General features: G+C 30.3%; 1 protein-coding gene and 1 long non-coding RNA gene across 2 annotated transcripts; both read left to right on the plus strand.

The window, feature by feature from the left end:
* The first annotated feature begins 1,298 nt into the window (after positions 1 to 1,298).
* On the plus strand, positions 1,299 to 3,466 carry LOC127745794 (uncharacterized). Its single transcript, XR_008007361.1, has 4 exons — positions 1,299 to 1,573; positions 2,267 to 2,362; positions 2,925 to 3,071; positions 3,197 to 3,466. It is a non-coding gene; the product is annotated as an uncharacterized LOC127745794 (long non-coding RNA).
* Positions 3,467 to 9,521: 6,055 nt separating this feature from the next.
* On the plus strand, positions 9,522 to 12,548 carry LOC107478507 (protein trichome birefringence-like 42). The gene is made up of 5 exons (XM_016098639.3): positions 9,522 to 9,921; positions 10,002 to 10,176; positions 10,277 to 10,455; positions 10,572 to 10,730; positions 12,275 to 12,548. Exons 1-5 carry the CDS (start codon positions 9,626 to 9,628, stop codon positions 12,546 to 12,548), a joined length of 1,083 nt encoding a protein of 360 aa, XP_015954125.1. The 5' UTR covers positions 9,522 to 9,625.
* Positions 12,549 to 19,512: the final 6,964 nt, after the last annotated feature.

Raw genomic sequence — 19,512 nt, forward strand, 5'->3', positions numbered from 1 at the left:
CCAACAGAATCTTCGTGGTATAAGCTAGATAGATGGCGGCATTCATGAGGATCCGGAAAGTCTAAACCTTGTCTGTGGTATTTCGAGTAGGATTCTGGGATTGAATGACTGTGACGAGCTTCAAACGTCTGAAGGTTGGGCGTGATGACAAGCGCAAAAGAATCAAGGGATTCTATTCCAACCTGATTGAGAACCGACAGATGATTAGCCGTGCTGTGACAGAGCATAGGAACGTTTTCACTGAGAGGATGGGATGTAGCCATTGACAACGGCGATGCCCTACATACAGCTTGCCATGGAAAGGAGTAAGAAGGATAGGATGAATGTAATAAGAAAGTAGAGATTCAAGAGGAGCACAACATCTCCATACGCCTATCTGAAATTTCCACTATTGATTTACATAAGTATCTCTATCCATTTTATTTTCTGTTTATTTTTATTAATCATATTTGATTTTCTAAATTCCATAATTTTATCCTCCTGACTGAGATTTACAAGATGACCATAACTTGCTTCATACCAACAATCTCTGTGGGATCGACCCTTACTCACGTAAGGTATTACTTGAACGACCCAGTACACTTGCTGGTTAGTTGAACGGAGTTGTGTCCACACATAAGTGCCATAATAATGATTCCATACAACAACAAAAAATACTATATTGATGTGATCACAATTTCGTCCACCAGTTACATAATAATCTTATCTTTTACCAAAATGACCAATTTGTCTCTTATAACTCCCAAATTACTATCTTACTCTCAATCTTGTTTTTAATGACTATTTTAATCTTTTAACCTAAATGATGATTTTACTACTAATTTTGATCCTTATCTTATTATATTATTATATTTATACTTTTATTCCTAAACTTTATTAAAATTATTATTTATGTTTGAAATTTTATTTTAATTACTTTTGGCCCAAATCTTTTATATAATTTTATTTTTACTCTTAAGTCTTTTTCTATATTCATATTTTTAAGCCTAATCTTTTGTTATTTACTCTTTCGGCTCACTTTTTATTCTAACTTGCATCTTAACCATATTTGGTATATCATACATCTTTTAGATTTAAAACTTGTGTTTATGCTTCTTTTAACCTTTTTTAACTACTTTTCTTCCAATTATTAGATCTTTTACTTAATTAACCTTAGAAAAGGTATGAGAAACCAATGTAGTTACTATACAATATATACAATGGAGTATTTTTGTAATTAAAATCAAACGATAATTAATATAATTAATTATTATTTATTTCAAATTTCAAATTCAACCCAAATAAGGATTTCATAATGCAAAAATAAAAAATGCCAACCCTCTCCCCTATTTGCACGTATTTGCTTCTCTGGCATTCTCATCTCTCAACAGTGCCGCCCCGCAACCTGCAGCAGCCACCATCACGCATAGCCTCGGGAGACGCTGTCGTGTACACCGCAAACGCCCGAGCATCACCGTGGCACAGGTTGCGTCGTTCGCACAACCCTAAACCTGCCAGTCGGAAAAGCCCCTTCCCCAGCCGGTGACGTTTTACCCTCCGATGTCTTCTTCGTTCCCCTCTTGGACTACAAAAGGTCAGTATAAAGCTATTATTCTACTCTATAGATTATATTTGTGTGACACCTAAGGTTCATATGTTCTTTGATTTTGGTAACCGAGTACCATGGAAACTGAGTTCAGCACTGCAAGAAGGGGTTTTGCAGCTTTGATTTGTTTGGTTTATTAGATATATTCTGAGATTTCTATAAAGTTAATTAATGATATGTGAACTATAAAGTGGTTGATTTTGATTTGCATATACACATGTATATTTGTTATACGCGATTTTCATTTTCATAACTAGACTGCTTATTTGATATCTGATTTTGGTGTTGAATTGCAACAATATTTTTCTATTTAGACCCTTCTTGTCTATGTGAATGTATACTCATTTAGGAATATTTGAGAGATTTTCTTACTAGGACTCATTTCTTTAATTATAATTCTAGCAGAATGTTAGATCAATGATTATGGTCAACCAAAAAATATAGTTTGACTATGTAATTTTTTTAAGTACAATTAGGCATTTTACAAAATCATGTTGTGTTAATATATAATATTATCCAGTATAGATGCTTTTTGTTACATCTCTTAATTTGATGGGTTTTAATATCATAATATGCAGAATTTGCATATTGTGAAAAAGTTTATGCCTCTCAATTTTTTTATACTAAAGTTGCATTGCAAATATATCCATGTGCTTTGTTTTGATACTGGTTTGATAATAGGTTCTCTAAAAAATGGAGGTGCACTTGTTTACAAGGCATGGCAGTATGGTGATGGTGTTGTTTCTCTTGGTTTTCTGCTCTTGGATTCCAATAGAAGTATGTATGTTGAACTGATTTAGATTTTAGACCATGGTTGATTTGCTTTTTTCTTTTCTTTATGCACTTATTATGCAACAATATATTTCTTTTTAACATACCTGGTTGTGACATGCAAACTTGATGTTGTAAGATAAAAATGAGTAATTTATATCTGAAATGGGAATGAATGACAATGGAGATTCTTTGTTAGGTGTTTGTCATAGGAGTATTGAGCTAAAAGTGCAGCTTTGTGATGAAAGTGTTGTAAATTGTTAAAGATAATAAATGAATCTAAGTGAATGTCTGTACTTTTATAATTATTAAATATTATTGTATTTGAAAATGTAATGAGATTCTTTTGTACTTCTTGATAGAATAAATTCATGTCTCTTTTGTTGCTATACTTGAGAACACTATAATAGCCTACAACAACAACACAATCTAAGAGTTAATACTATTGAGAGATCCCATTCAATCCCACATTGCATCTTCATATATGAAAATCATAGAACAACATAAGTGTGTTCTTCAACATGGATTGCAAGCTGAAATATTATTTTCTCTATATTCTTTGATGCAGCTTTCAAGAACCTGTAATTTTTTGAAATATGTGGCAGAGGATTAACTGATGGAGGCGTAAAACACATAAAAGAGATGACTTCTCTTACACAAATTAACCTGTCCCAGAATTACAACTTGACGGATAAAACTTTGAAATTGCTTTCTGGTATTTTCTGCATATCTTTAGGATTTAATACCTTTCAATCTATTTTGTTGTCACATTTGATTTGGTATATTTTTATCTAAATACGGGAATGACTGCGTTGAGGTCACTTAATGTTTTAAATACAGGAGCTACCAGTGAAAATGCTACCGTTTCTTCTTCAAGTCCAAGAGTTTTGAGAATTTGGGTGCTGTTTACTTTGAATTATGTCATTGGAAGATTAGTAAAAGCCACAGCCACCTTTTGGCCACAATAGACATAGTCTAATCAGTAAAATAGTCCGAATGTTCATCTTAATAAGAATTGAGAGCTCAATAACAAGTTGCATAGGGATTGAGATACATCATGTACTATACTTTAAGCCATTTAAACTAAGACGGATGTTCATTTTACAATAATTACGGATGGTTCTATCCATTTTAAAGTGAATGGTTATTTTGGGTATACTATTTGTAGTATAGTTTATTACCCTGTGTGTTAATGTAAACAAAAAAAAAATTAAAAGAAAAACTAAAATAGGCTGGATGTTCATTTTACTAGGTAGGCAGGCTAATGGTTATTTTCATTCTAATTTAAATGTTTAATTGATTTGGATTGAATTTAACATAATTTTGCCTAATTAGAAGACTTTGTTAAAAATATTATGAGTATGGAGTCTATTATAATTTAAAATTTTACTAACATGTTTAATTCTGTTTAAGTTAGTCATTTTTTTAAAATTTAAACCAATAAATTATAAAATTTGTCACTATTAGATTAAGTGTCCAATAAATAAAAAATTATAGGTGTGTCTAACAGCAAGAATTCTTATTGTAATTGATTAATACAATAAAAGTTCTTGCTGTTTATATTACTCGTATTCATTGAATTGTATTTTTTGCATCAATGATTGAGATAAATCATGTACTATACTTTAAGCCAATTAAACTAAGACGGATGCTCATTTTAGTATGAGTGCAGATGGTTCTTTTCATTCTAAAATAGATGATTACTTTGGGTATACCATTTGTAGTATAATTTATGACCCTATTGTGTTGATGTAAATAAAAAATTAAAAGAGAAACTAAAATAGGCCGAATGTTGATTTTACTATGTAATCCACCTTGAAAATGAACTCTTTGGTTCCATCCACATCCACAGAGACCAAACGGATAATCCCAGAAGCCACAAACAAGCAAGTAATAATAAAATGCACAATCCAATAAACTCGAAGTGTAAGAGGATGAGTTACAGCTTGGAATCTTTTCTCATAGATGATTAACACTGCAAGTATTAATTGTGTTATGGCCTGGTCTAACCAAATCATTCCATCAACTTGCTTCCATGGAATCTCAGTTGAACTGGTAAATACCATAACACAAGCAATGGTATACAATAAGGCCAGAACAGAAGTTGCAGCTAAAGTTAGCTTAAACCATATGGTTACTGAGACAAAAGGGTCTGTTATTATTTTTAATAAGTGGCTTGTTGAGTCCATTGGTGGAGGAGGAGCAATTGGAGGTGAACCTAGAATGGAGCTTGATCACGGCAAACACAGAGAATGAGCAAGAATAAGACATCAATTGTAGATAGCATAGCTCTCTGAGGACATGGAGACGGGACAATGAATCTCAGCCATTGAGGTAGAGTGTCTCCTGAGGTTGGAGATGCATACGAGAGAGAAGTGATCCAAGGTGCAATTGTTGCAGATGACATGTTCTATGCAAAATCTGAAGAAACTTAGAACCAATGAGTCCTCTCCTCTCTGCTATGTAATAATATGTTTGATTCTCATCAACCTAGGACCACAGAACAAATATGCATAGTTATTTATTGCATTAATTAATCCTATTATGCCACAAACAGCTAAAAAGTGCTGCGAATTTATAGCAATAATAAATATTCTGATTAACAATTTAAAGGGATTCTTAAATATATGCAGAGAAATCAGAGATCATGGTTAAAGTGGGGGGGGGAGTAGTAAGAATTTTTTCAAATAGAAAAAAGGCACAAACATGATGCTTTACAGGAATAATAATAATGATTACCAAAGAGTATTGCACGAGAGAACCAACAACTTTTTAGGAATGGAAAATCAACTTAAGCAGCAAAATCATTATTTGATTAACACGTGAAACAAAGCACTTTTTTGTTAAACCTTTAGTAATCAAGTATAAAATTTTCAATCACCAATCTAAACAATTTAAAAAAACAATAAGTAATTTGTGAACAACTAAAATATGCTCAAGTATGCAACAAACTCATAATCTATAGAGCAAATGATGCAAACAAATCAATTACTTAGCACACAAAAAAAAAATAGAAATTGCTAGAATGAAAATCATCCATCCAGATACGTAGTAAAGTAATCATCCATCTTGAATTATTATTGTACTAACTAAGTCAAAATTTGACAAAACTTTGAATGAAAACAAAGTAAACTAGCAACAGCAAAAATTTGTTCAATAGAGGCCAATTTTGCACAATCCAACCTTGATGTACAGAAGCAGAACAATCAAGTAACAAATCAAAATTAAAGGGGTAAAAAAAAATCTATCATGAACACCAAACATCCAAAACCCAGCTAAAGTAACCATCTAATTACACGGGAAAAAAATCTATCATTATCACCAAACATCCAATACCCTACTAAAGTAACCATCCAATTATGGTCAAGAATAAGAAGCCAGTGATCAGCTGGTATACGTAACATCGCATCCAAAGGTCCCCACCGAGCGGGAAAATAAAATTATATTTAAACTAGCTTAACAACCTTATTTCACATTTTCCGCTCAAAAGTTATATCAATTGCAACGATCTCAAATAAGAACTAATTTCACATGTTCGAACATACTAAAATTCCATATACTGCTTTTTCACCATGTAAAATCAAGCAAATAAGCAACATACACTCTCTACATTACAAACTGCAAGGTGAAAGATGTTTCATGAAAGAAAGAAACTAACTAACCCACTCAACGTGGATGCTCGACGACGATATAGTTCTGCTATTCGTGTTGGTCCCGGTAAATAGTTCACGTCAAGCAGCGAATCTGTTAAATCAATTGCAACAATCTCAAGCAACAACTAATTTCTCATGTTTCAAAAATACTAAAATTCCATTTATTTCTTTTTCTGCATGTATTTCAGAAAAATAAACATCTTAAACACTCTATAAAATAACTACCAACTGCAGGGAGTAATCATGAAAAGAAGAAAATAAAGCACTCACCTTGGATGGTCGAAGAAGTTCTGGACCACGTTAGTTAGCGAAACAAGGAACAGATACGTAGCTGCACAAAGTACACCAGTGATGCTTCCACCGAGGGCAAACAAGCACGGCGCTTGGGCCCAGCAACTCGCGCCGAGGGCTGGATTCTTTTTTAATGTATTTAGAACACAAGAAGGATAAACGTAGACTAATGAAAATTAATCTAGTACCTGAATTCTAATACCAAATGATACGGAACGTAACTTAGGATAAGATGGAAGATCAAAGAAAGGGGCTCCTCTACCTCAATTTGATTTCCTGATGCAACAGTTAAGGGAATCACTCTACCTCACCTGTTCACACCTAAGTTTCTCAAAAAAACTCAAAGAAAATTTCATTCATAAAAATTAAGAAAAAAGTGGCTACCAAGTTTTAGAGGGTTTTTATACCTCTTAAATTTAAAACCCTAACTCATAAGTTCACTAGAATAGAAAAAAATGGGCCAAATCATAACTGGGCCTAAAACAAACAAACAACAAAAATAAAATAAATATAAAATAAATTCTAAGAAGGTGATGTCTCTTTTAATTCATCTTGATTAATGAGGGTCTTCAATGCGTTTTGTAAAATAGTAAGATATTTGACTTTTGATAATCGTTAATCATTGTCTTGCCTAATTCTTGATGCATCTCCTGAACACATGATTCAGGGGCGGAGCTAGAAAAAATATTAGAGGAGGGCTAAAAATATTTACACAATAAAATAATATTAAAATAAATTTTTGAGGGGGGCTAAATTAAAATTTACGTATAATTTACATGTAAAAAATTAAAATTAGGGGGGGCCGTTGCCCCCCTTTGGCAGTATGTAGCTCCGCCTCTGACATGATTTAGCCATGTTTACAAAACCTTCTTTTATTCTTCTAATTGTTGCTCTTGTAATTAGACCAATTGGCATATGACAATTTTCAATTTGTCCCACATGACTCGTATCGGAAAGAGAAGGTTTTGCTTCACAAACCTTATGAAAAATGATATGAAAGTGATAAAGAATTAATAGTGTTGGTATTTGAGTATGAATGTCTGGTCTCATAAAAACTTGATGAGAAGGTTACGTGAGCACTAAGTTTCTCTCTTGTTTTTCTTCAACTATGATATGTTCTTTTTTTTTTTCACTCTCATCCTTTCTTGGTTCTTTTGTAATTGAAATAAAATAATGAATAAAGAGGGAGAGGTATAGCATGTTGGTTTTCTTAGAGTGATAAGGATATGAATTTAATTTCTTTTCCCCTTTTTCTTTTCTTGATCTTATCTCCCTTTCTTTGTTGATAATTAAGACTCATAATTTTAGCATGTGATGGAATGAGATGATGAAGTTTGGGAGAAGAAGAGTGAGAGATTAGTGTTCATGTGATATAATATGATGACTTAATCATGCTTATCTTTAGGTAAATTCACCAAGTCTCATTATCTCACTTTTTCTTACTTGATGACCAAGCTTATTAATTCAATATGTGAGATTAAAAAGATGAGGAGTTGGCTGAAATCGGAAAGATATAGATGAGTTTGAGTGTCATATGATATAATTTGGTGGTTTATTCATGCTTACATCTAAGTTAATTCACTCCATGGTGAATAAACTTGTAGTGGATAATAAATGCAAAAAGAGAAATGAATATATGAGTGAAAAAATATGTGGTTAGGATTAATTCTTGAAAAATAATTATAGTAATTATTTAATTATTTGATTTTACTGTATTTGATAAAATAGATTATTATACTAGTATGAGTAATACTAGTATCATATATTATTTCAGCTCCAAAATATCTTTAGAATATTTTGGTAAAGTTAAACTAATATAGAAATACGAAAAAAAAAATTTACAGGATGAATTTGGGACCTGTTAATCAAATGTCATCATTTAGGAATACTATTTCGTTTTATACAAAAAATAATATTTTATTAAATTTTTTTTATATATTTTATATGGTCCTGTCTCATCATATCAAGGCGAACCGTAATTATTGGATATGGCAAATTTCAGTCGTAAAAAGTCCAAAAAATTATATTACAAAAAATCAGGTTTTTACCGTATTCACTTTTACAGTTAAATGAAGCGTCTCAATATTACACTCTAAATATACTATACTCACTTCTTTACCTTATCACATTCCACTTTTCCTCTCATTCAAACAAACACAAAGCCATACAAACATCCTTGTTAGACATATAACCATTAGTATTACCTTCTTCTATCAGTTTAAACTTTTGGAATAAGTGATTTTATGACATGGTATCAGAGTTCTATATCCAAAAGGTCAATCCTTGGTGAACTCCAAAAAAAATGAAAAAGATAGTAAATCAAGTAAACCCAAAAGAGAGGCTGTTGCTTGAGGAGAAATGTTAAAGATATAATCATTAGTGTTGCCTTCTCCTATCAATTTAAACTTTTGGGACGAGTGGCTTCATGACAACCCCATTCTCAAACCTAAGAAAGAAGGATAAAGGAAGGAAAAAATAAGAGAAAGGGAAAAAAAAGTTGGAAATAAAGAGAAAGACTTCTAATTATTTGTTTTATGAACACCTACTAACTTGCTCATATGTGAACTCTTTGAGCGAGTTTCTCAAATCACGTATGACCATTATTAGACTGCCTAATAAGTTGTTCTTATTATAGTAGTGGTGGGGTGGTGTGGCATCATCGTTGGTAGTATTATGGTAGTGTTTGTTGGATAGAAAACATATAGATGGAATATGGTCATGAATGTTCAGGGGCTAAATTAAAGTTGTGTTTAAAAGAAAAAAATAGATAATTTTAATGTTAGAAAATGAAAGTTGGCTATCCATAAGGATTAGAATCATGTGTGTTGATATAATTTTGGACCAAAACCATAAAAAGAAAAGAAACTAGATTGGGAACAAAACAAAAGCAAATACTAATTTTATAAGGATCAAATTGAAAGTTTATTTAAACTAAGTATATAATTTTAAAATCTATATTGGGTTAAGTGTATTTTCAATATACTTTTGGTTAAATGAGGATGATCATGATAATAAAAAAATAAAAAAATAATATGAATTAGAATGTATGATGACGCAATCTTGAACATTAACTATCTTTTTTTAATATAATCATATTAAATAATCTTCAATATAAGAAAAACATTTTTGAAAATAATTTCCAAATCTATAAAGGATCGTTAAATAGATCAATCGAGTAAATAACATTTTTGTGTCAACAAAAGGTTAGGTGTTTAATGTTTCCTAATTAATTTTCTGAAGCTAGTCTTTTGTGCTCTCTAAAGCTACTCTCATCTATACAAATGTCAAATATTTATGGTATACAAAACATTATGAAAATTTTCAAATGGCTTACAATTTTTTGTTATCTCCTTTGGCAAAGGCCTTTGTAATTCTATGGGTAATAATACCTTTATTGTATCAAGCGTGTGGAAATGCTTTTGATGAGAAGAAACCAAATCAAGAAGGAGGGTGTGATGCTTCACTTGGAAATTGGGTTATTGATGACTTCAATTACCCTCTCTATAATGCATCAACCGATTGCCCATTTATAGTAAAGGGTTTTGATTGCCTAAGAAACGGCAGGCCTGATCATGGATACCTCAAGTACAAATGGAAACCCATTGGTTGTGACCTTCCAAGGTATTGTTTCTTGCCTTTATGTGTTTTTTTTTTTTTTCTTAATTTCCTTTGCAATCTTCACAAACAGTGTCGGTTGGTAGGTTTGACGGTCAGAAATTTTTGGAGAGAAATAGAAGAAAGAAGATTATGTTTGTCGGAGACTCCATTAGCAACAACATGTGGCAGTCACTGACTTGTTTGCTTCACATTGCAGTCCCAGAATCAAATTACATTATAACTACACAAAGAAAGAATCTTTTTGCCTTCTTATTTCCGGTAATCTTTTTCAATTCTTCCATTGGTTTTAAATTTACTACTTTGTTCTTTTGTACCTTTTTAAGCAAAATTAACACGGTTCTACTATTTTGGGTCATAGGAATATGAAGCTTCCATAATGTGGTTGAAAAATGGCTTTCTTGTGGATGTGGTTCGTGATAAAGAAAAAGGAAGGATTATAAAACTAGATTCCATTGAAACTGGGTTCCTTTGGAAGGACGTAGATGTTTTGATTTTCAATACCTATCATTGGTGGACTCATATTGGACAATCTGAAAAGTATTATACTTTGAACCTCTTTTTGTTTAATGCAGATATACATTGCATGATATTTTCTTATGGAAGATACATGAGTGTTTAACGTGTTTACCAGTCATTATGTTATTGTTTAACAGATGGGCTTATGTTCAAATTGGTGACAAGATAATTGAAGGCATGGATTACATAGAGGCTTACAAAATTGGATTAACCACATGGGCTAATTGGATCGATTCTAACATTGATCAATCAAAGATTAAAGTTTTGTTCCAAGGAATTGCTGCTTCCCATTCTGGGTAAGTTTACAACTTAATAACTTTAGTTAAAATTGTGAGGTCCTGAAAATAGTGGTTAAACAAAGTTTGATTGGAAAAGAGGAAGTGAAACATGTTAATTTATACACCGTTATTGAGTTATTATGTATACATGTTGAAAATTGTAAAAAGAAAAAACGCTAAATGATACATATAAAAATTACAATGCAATATTTGAACAGTAACTTGTTTTGAAGAAATATTATTCTTAATTGCAAATGCCCAGTAATATATTTGGAATGATTTAGAAGCTCACATCTATAAATAGTGAGGAGTTTTCTTTAATTTTTATTAAACTAGTTAGTTTGAGATAGAAAGTAGTTAATAATTAAACTATTGAGAGATCTCTAAAAAAAATAGAGAGTATGAATAACTTTTAAATAGTGTAAGATGTAGGTTTATCTAATAGAAATGTTTTTGAGTATTATGTCTATTATTTCTTGGTACTACAATTATTATAATACTCTCGCTGGTAAGTCTGTCATGCTTAAGTCACACTAGTTTTTCACATAACTTTTTTCTTTTCCAACTAACATATCCGTGTATAATATTACATGTGCAGGTTCTTTCAATGGCACATATACACGTCATTGATAAATAACTAATATTTTTTTATCATGAAATATTTAAGTATTGACAATTCTAACCATAAAAAATATAAATTAATTCTATACTCATAAAATATTGGGTATGTTTAGCAAACAGCACTTTATCAAGTAGTTTTGTCAAACTAATTGACTCGTTTATAGTTATCGAGTTAATTTGTATTTTTCATTCTTAATATTGTTATCCTTTTAATTTTTTATTATTAGAAATAATATTTTACTCTGTAAAAATAATACATATGTTAATAATTTTTTAGTGAAAATAAAAGTGAATTATATCATGTATGTCAACATTTCATCAAATATTCTTATGAATTTTGTTAAGATTTTTTTTCAAGTGATTCTTCTCACTCCATTTCATCAACTATTCCTATTATTTTTGTCTATGGATCTGACAATTATTATGTTTAACAAGTATCTTTTTTGTGGAACTTAAAAGAGACATTTTTTAGATAAAGATAAAAAAAACATATTATATGTAGGTGAAAGTATGCAAAATTGACAAATTAAGTCCCAATTAATTGTTTACTCGTAACCAAGTTAGGTTGGTCTAGTGGATAGCTTACTAGTCCTCTTAAACAAGTGTTGGGGATTCGAATCCCGCCTGCTGCATACAACAATTCATTGACCAACAGCAAATCCTTAAATGTAGCTCAGTACCGTGACGAATTAGTCATTGGCCTGTCGATTTGGGGATACCATGAAAAGAAAAAATATTTACTCGTGCTTTTTATCTAACAATATAATGTAGACCCACTTTGCATGAATATGAAATTTGTGTTGAAATGGAAGTCAAAAAGAGTCTAGTGCTATAACTTTAAATTAAGTATATAATTAATCATGAAACACATGATATGTTATTCTATTTTTTAATTTTAAAATTTATTATTCAAACATTTATTTTTCCATTACATTTTCAAGGGGAGTGAAAGTGAATTGTGTTGAACAAACTCAACCAGAGCAAGAGCTTGAAGCACCTCATCCTGGTTTGGACATAGCCAAGAGCATATTGAGTAACATGACAAATCCAGTTGATTTGCTTGACATCACTTTGCTCACACAACTAAGAATAGATGGTCATCCTTCTATATACTCAGGTAGAGGCACTTCCTACGTGGATTGCAGTCACTGGTGTCTAGCTGGTGTTCCTGATACTTGGAACGAAATATTATATGCTACTCTTATTCAAAATTAATATTATACAATTTTCTTTTGCATGTAGTTTTACATTTCTTTCTCCTTGAATTATGTTCCTTGTAAAAAGTTGATTCATAAACAGGTCACACTAAATATGATTTAAATATTGAAATTTATTCTGTTCATGTATGTGGTGACTAATTTTATATTATTCTATACATTAGGGTATTCTCCTATCCTCACAAATTAAGTATAAGATAATTTGTTGTTCACATTGTAATTGCTTTGTTTTTTTTTTCCAAGTTATTTAATTAGAAAATTATATGAATCAAATTTTTAAAATATGAATTCATTAGGAGGGACTTAAAAGCCTCTCTGTTTGTCTTTATTCTTTTCATTACATGATAGTACAAGTTTTGATGTTAGTTTGGGAGTTTAATATACAACTATGTTTTATAGACACTAAAAACTAGTTTACTATGTAAAAACACATACTCCGGTGGCAAGCTATAAGTGGCCATTCGATGGTATTTGTGTATTTAATTTTTATGGACATGATTAACGTCATCATGCTTCACTGATGGCAAGGTAGCTCTGGTTTAAAATTACAGGAGAATTTTTGGATTCATTTTCTTTAGTCTCATCACTGGAAATAGAAGAAGATGTCGTAAATGTATTTAACATGTTAATTGACGCTAATTTCTTAGTCCCTGGAAACACAATCTTTCCACTATATAATAACTACATGCAAGTTCAAAACTCCTGATTTTTTTTTTTTTTGATAAACTACAATCTATTGACAAGGCTCCACCTACTAATTTGTTTTACTCAAATTTTATTAATGTTTAAAAAAATGTGGGTATCTCAATGTCACAATTGTAATGTCAATTAAAATTATAAAGAATGAAAATAACAAATAAACAAAAAAAAATGAAAGGTGTTGGAGACAAAATAAATTGCAGAAATTAAAACAAATAAGAAATTAAAGAGAAGATGAAAAAAGAAATATAAACGTAAAAGAGAGAAACACGTAAAAGTAAAGAAATTTTATTAATAAAAACTAGAAGAAAGCAAAATTATAAGTGTTTGAGTTTAGAGAAATTATTAAGATTCTCCATTTTTACTTTGTAATACCAAGGGAGTAAGAAGGTTTTGGGTTTCTAAGTACTTTTCAAAAGAACTGAACTTCCTTACAATATTAACCTAAGACTTATTTATAAACTTTCTATGTCAATTAACAATTATACTTAATACCTTATTTTTCGGCCAATTTAATTGTTCCCACACTCTTATTTAATGTCAATTCAAAAATTTAAAAAATAACTAAACTGTCAAATGACCTAATTTAATTAAAATAAATATAAATATTATATACGAAATTATCAACATATAACATTATTTTTTTACATAATTTTTTTATAAAGATTATATGAGGGGCCATAGGTCCAAAAAAAAGAAAAAAACAAAATATAAAACAAAAGAAATCAGGTAAACCAAAAAAAAAACAAAACAAAAGAAATCAGACACTAGCGCCTGGAGATACGGGGCAGCATTATCCTCTTTAATTCTTCGACTTCTTTTTTTTTTTGTTTTTAACGGTATTTTCCAACTCCATAAGTTAAGAATTAATCTCTCCATTTAAAGATTTATTGGCTAATTGATTATTGCATGCATAAGACGGAATTCAAACTCCCGATACTTATTTAAACCGACGAGTGAGCTAACTACTCGACCAATTCAAGTGGTTATTCTTCTACTTTCTTTGACAACATTGGCTTTTATTGAAAAATAAAAATATGCAAATAATCATTTTTGGGCCAAAATCTAATACTAGTACTCTGTTTATAACTTTTGGTAAGAAAATCCATACGGTTCTCCTTTTTGGTTAATAACCCCGCTTCAATACTAACGAAAAGTCCTACTTTTAGTAACAAAAAAAAAGAAAGAAAAGTCCTGTTTTAATACACATAAAAAAGTAAAAGGTTCAGAAGATAGAAAAAAAATGGTTCATATCCAAAACAAAAAAATACAAAGAAAAAGATTAATGGACTTTTTTTAAACTTAACTGATAGAAAAAAATTACATAAATGATTATATATCTAATACTCATCTTTAAATAAGAATCTCTTGAATTTATTTAATTTTTATACAGATATTCTTTTTTTTCTTTTATTTGTTTTTTTTTAATTTTAGAAATTGGATTGTTAAAAAGAGAATAAACCGTAAAAAAAAACAAAAATTGACAACCTAGAAGAGATGATGACAAAAAAAGAGAAAAAATAACAGAAAAAATGATGTGACTTCTTTTTTTAATAGAGTTTGTGAGAGACTAAAAAAATTAAATTAATAAAAAAGACAAAATAAAAATAGTTATATTTCTAACGGTCAGATTAATAGAAATAATTATTTTTTTATATTAATAGTATAAATGATTATCTAAAATAACAAATATAATTAGATAATCGTATAAAATATTTGACATTATTAATATATTAAAATTATTTTTTGTTTTGTTTTTGTGATTAAAAAGTTAATAGATTAATACCTTAATGAAGTCATAGAATTGAGTGTTTTTTGGATGCTGTTGCAAGTTGCATAATTATCAATACTGGATTGATCATGTTAAGTTGTAAGGTCGTTGGAATAATAATTCACTTGGTGAGTTATTAGTAGAACTCATTCATGATTGAACCGGTAATAATCAAGTAAATATATAAAATTATAATAATAAACTCAAAATTCAAATAATAAAATGAAAATACAAATGATAATTTACAATTTAAAGTTGTTTATAGTTATGATGAACAAGTTTAAATAAATATAATAATAAATACATACATAACAATAGAAATCTAGAAATGTTTAACAAAATCATGTTTTAATTTTTTTTCCTTATAATAATAAAACACTTACTATTTTGTGATAAGAAGATATAAAAAAATTAATTGAAATATTTATGTTGAGTTTGAAAAATTTTAAATATGATAATGATCAAACATTATTAATTAAAAAAATTGTTAATTTGATTTTTACTTCCAATTATTTGTTTAATGATTTTGTTTAGTGTGCAAATTTTGTTATTGGACCAAAAGTCACATCAGTCCAATGTGATTAGAATGTATTCAATTTTTATGTAAAAATAATTTCAAACTATATGTTGAATCATTTAAATGGACATCAAAGTTATCTGGGCTAAGTATCATGTGAATAGCCCAAAATTAATTTTTGTTGAGACCAACAAGCCTTGGTCCGAAATTGAAGAAGAAAAAAAAGAAATGGAGTATGCTTGGTTCGGTTACCTACTCCCCTTGTGGAATGGAATTCAAAATTCAATTGGATTAATTACTTGCATTGGTAATTGAAATAGTAAATTAAAATTGATTTAACAAGCATTGAATGCTCCACACATTATTCTATCCCTTGTGAAATGTGAGTGAAATTTCAATTTCATTTAATTGCACTTTGAAAATTTTGTATCTTCTCTCTCCTCTCTCTCTCTTTGTTTCGGTCATGTCAAATAGAAAAGAAGAAGATAGAAGTTATCAGAGAAATTACAGAGAAGCTATGAAGAAGCAAAAGGCTAGGTTGATGATGGCCTTTACAAAAAGAAAATAATCCAAAGCATGGTGTAGCTAAGATTTTTGCCACTAAAGGCAAGATGTGAAGAAGAAGCTTCAAGATCTTCATGCCAAGAATAGAAGCAATCGGCCTCGGTCAGAGAAGAAAATCTCAGTGGTAAAGTTCATTTTCAATTTTGTTCATCCAAGACAGAAGATAGCTATGGAGCTACGTGGAAGAAAAAGCAAATATGAAAAGGAAGGAGCTGTCAAGGATCAAGGACTCATCAAGGGTCGAAATTCATTCTTGGGGACAAAGTCAAGATAAAAGGCTCAAATTGATGAAATTTGATGAGAAGGGATGAGAGAGAGGTACATGCATGTTGAGGTTTTTCCTCTCTCTCTCTCTTCTCTGTCCGAACCGGTTATGTGTTGGAGAAGTTGTTGGTAGCTTGGTTGAACCGGTTTTAACCTTGGAAGCTTCCCCTTCTATAATAAGGGTGAACGGCCAAGGGTTGAGACAAGGAGAGTAAGCACAGAGTTTCCATAGCTACCCTAAGCTAACAGAAGTTCTTCTCCTTCAATGTGTTACATTTTGTTTTCTTTTCTTTAGTTTTGTTTGTCTGAGTCTCATGGTGAAAAAGGCAAACAGAGTGAGGTTTGTAAGAAAAAGTCAGTGAGAGGAAAAAGACAGAGAGTGCAAAATTAAAGAAAAAGTCATAGATGTCTAGGAGTTTCTTTGTACATCTGTGTTGTGTTTCATGATCCTGTGAAAATTTCCTTACAAGTTGGGTTAGCACTTTGCGATTGAAAGATTGGTAGATGACCAAGTCAAGTTCAGTTTTGGGGATAGAATCTGGACTTGTCCCAGATAGGAATGGGTAGTTCCTTGGGAAGAATTGGTGTATGTAATCTGTTGATTATAGTGAAATTCCGTCACTGTTGTGATGGAGACTGGATGTAAGCTTAATTGCACTTAGCAGTTGAACCAGGATACTTTTGGGTGTGATTCTCTCTTTCTCTTCTACTCTTATTCTGTTTCTGTTGCTCTAGAGACAAAATTGAAAAATATCTCCTAACAGGTTACGCGACAAAAAGAAAATGTCTCCTGACTTGTTATGAGACAAAAAACAGAAACATCTCTTGAAGCTATTTTAAAAGGCAGCAAGTAATACTCAGCAAAAAGGGGCAAAGATTTAACCCCCTTCTCTTAGCCACTGATCACCATCAATTTATTTAAAATTAATTCAATTATAAAATGGAACTAATATTATTATCACAAGATAAAAATAAACAATATTTTTTATCACTTGAATTTTATGAATTACAATTTAATTAAAGTTTTTAACGATAAAATATGGACACTATGACACAAACACGGATACGACACGACATAAGACACGCAGACACTAGAATTTAAATTTTTTATAAGACATGAGGATATGACATATATATAAAATATAAAATATTTTTAAATAAATTATAACAATATTTTAATATTTTATTCACATTAAAATAAAAAAATATGTTTTAACTATTTTTATTTTTTTAAATTATATAAAGTATTTAAAATAATTGTTTTCATTAATAAATATATATTATTTCTAAATTCATTTTAAGAATATAAATTAAAAATAAGATTGGACACAGTTGACACTTAATGGTATTTAGATGTATCTTATAAGCGTGTCTAGAGAAATATTCTATATTTTTTTATTAACACGTGATTGGACACGTATGTTGAATAAATGTCAGAGGAGTATTGTGTAAATAAGGCACCGTTTGGTTGATGTCTGTGTATGCCAAAGACAGAGACACGGGAGGACGTGTTCTTTGTTTGTACGCGAGACACAAACTAAGAGAGACATGGTGACACATATATACCCATAAAAAACATGTATTTTGTGTCTTTCCAATTAGCTAAGACACTAATTTTTTAAGTTGAGACACAAAATTTTTTTACGATTTTATCCCTTTAACCTAATTTTTTTTCTTCAACCATTCTTCATTTCCTCTCTCAGCCTCCATATTCTCTCTGTCCATTGTTGTTGCCCGATTTGTGCTTCAATGGCATCGCTTCCATCCTCTCTCTGGCGGTGCTGTTTGTCTTCTGTCTTCTCCTTGCAGGTAGCATCACAACAAAGAAGAAGGTCTTTCTGCCTCACTCTTCGATCAACATCAACAACGAATGTTGTCGGTCCTGTCCTTCTTCCACCTTTACTCATTTTCATCTTCTTTTCATTCTTCTCTACTTCTTTCTTTTTTTTTTCATTTACGTTGTTGCCTTGTTCTACCTCAGATTTAATTTGTATTTGTTTTAAATTTTTTTAATAAAAATTTGAATGTTTATATTATTCAATTAGAATGTTATTAAAGCACTTTTGTTTATTTTATAAATAGTAAATTTTGGATTAAATTTTATTTGTGGTGTTCTTTGTTGTGGATGAGGTGATAACTTTTTCCGTATTTGGATTGATGAAAATTTGTGTTTGCTATGCTAACTTTTAGCAATTTTGGGTAAATTTTTTATGTTTATGGAGTTGATTTTGTTTTGGATAAAGAATTACCAAAAATTTTTTTAAAAAAATCTATGTTGATTTTGAAGATGGTGATGCCATGGTAAATTGTGATGATTTTGAAGGAATATGAAAAGGTATAAGTGGTGATGGTGATACAGGAATGAATTAAGTAAAATTGACTTTTTAGTAAAATTGTGAGTTGTGTGTTCTGTTTATGTCTTAATTATCAAACAAAATGCAAAATTAATGTCTTTTTGTGTCTATGTACCCTTGTGTATTTGTGTCGGTGTCTTCATAATTTTAAGACATGAACCAAACACAGCCTAATATATCTAATATACAGACATGACAACTCAAAAAAATTTCTATACTTTATAGATTTTTAATAATGTATATAATTATTAGCACACAATATTAGAAATATAATATTGATTTAGTAGTAGAAGTGTGAGACTTAAGGTTGTCTGAACTGGTACTGTTGCAATACCCTCACTACTAGAATATCATGCTTCCGACTGCGCCACTCTGATTGCAAGAAGTGTTACGACTACTTTATATATGTAATATTAAAATAGGAGCCTATGACTCGACACCGTATCGCTGCACTTTTTAGAAAATCGGAAATAAAAGCTTTACCTTAAAAAAAAACAAATAGGCATAGATTCATATACAAGACTTCTCACATAATAGCTTATAATGTAATACACATATAAAATATACAACTCCTATCCCTCTTATAAAATTGTAATAACAAAGACGAGGGAAGAAAAGTTATCTAATTTATACAATATTATATAAACCAAAATGCAGTATAACTCTTCATAATGCTCCTTCATCTAATTCCTTAAAAGGTAAAGCTGTAGGGGGTGAGAACCTAACCACACGGTCTCACCACTGAGTTTCAGAATTGTCATAAGAAGATATTTAATAAAAAAACTGTTTTCAA

The sequence above is a fragment of the Arachis duranensis genome, chromosome 3 (genome assembly GCF_000817695.3).
Source record: "Arachis duranensis cultivar V14167 chromosome 3, aradu.V14167.gnm2.J7QH, whole genome shotgun sequence".
NCBI lineage: Eukaryota > Viridiplantae > Streptophyta > Magnoliopsida > Fabales > Fabaceae > Arachis > Arachis duranensis.

Bases quoted from the DNA above. Each gene is read 5' to 3' on its own strand.
- LOC107478507 (XM_016098639.3), top strand. From the start codon at position 9,626: ATGGCTTACAATTTTTTGTTATCTCCTTTGGCAAAGGCCTTTGTAATT. The intron at 9,922-10,001 runs GTATTGTTTCTT...GTCGGTTGGTAG, and splicing joins ATTGGTTGTGACCTTCCAAG to GTTTGACGGTCAGAAATTTT. The intron at 10,177-10,276 runs GTAATCTTTTTC...TTTGGGTCATAG, and splicing joins TTTTTGCCTTCTTATTTCCG to GAATATGAAGCTTCCATAAT.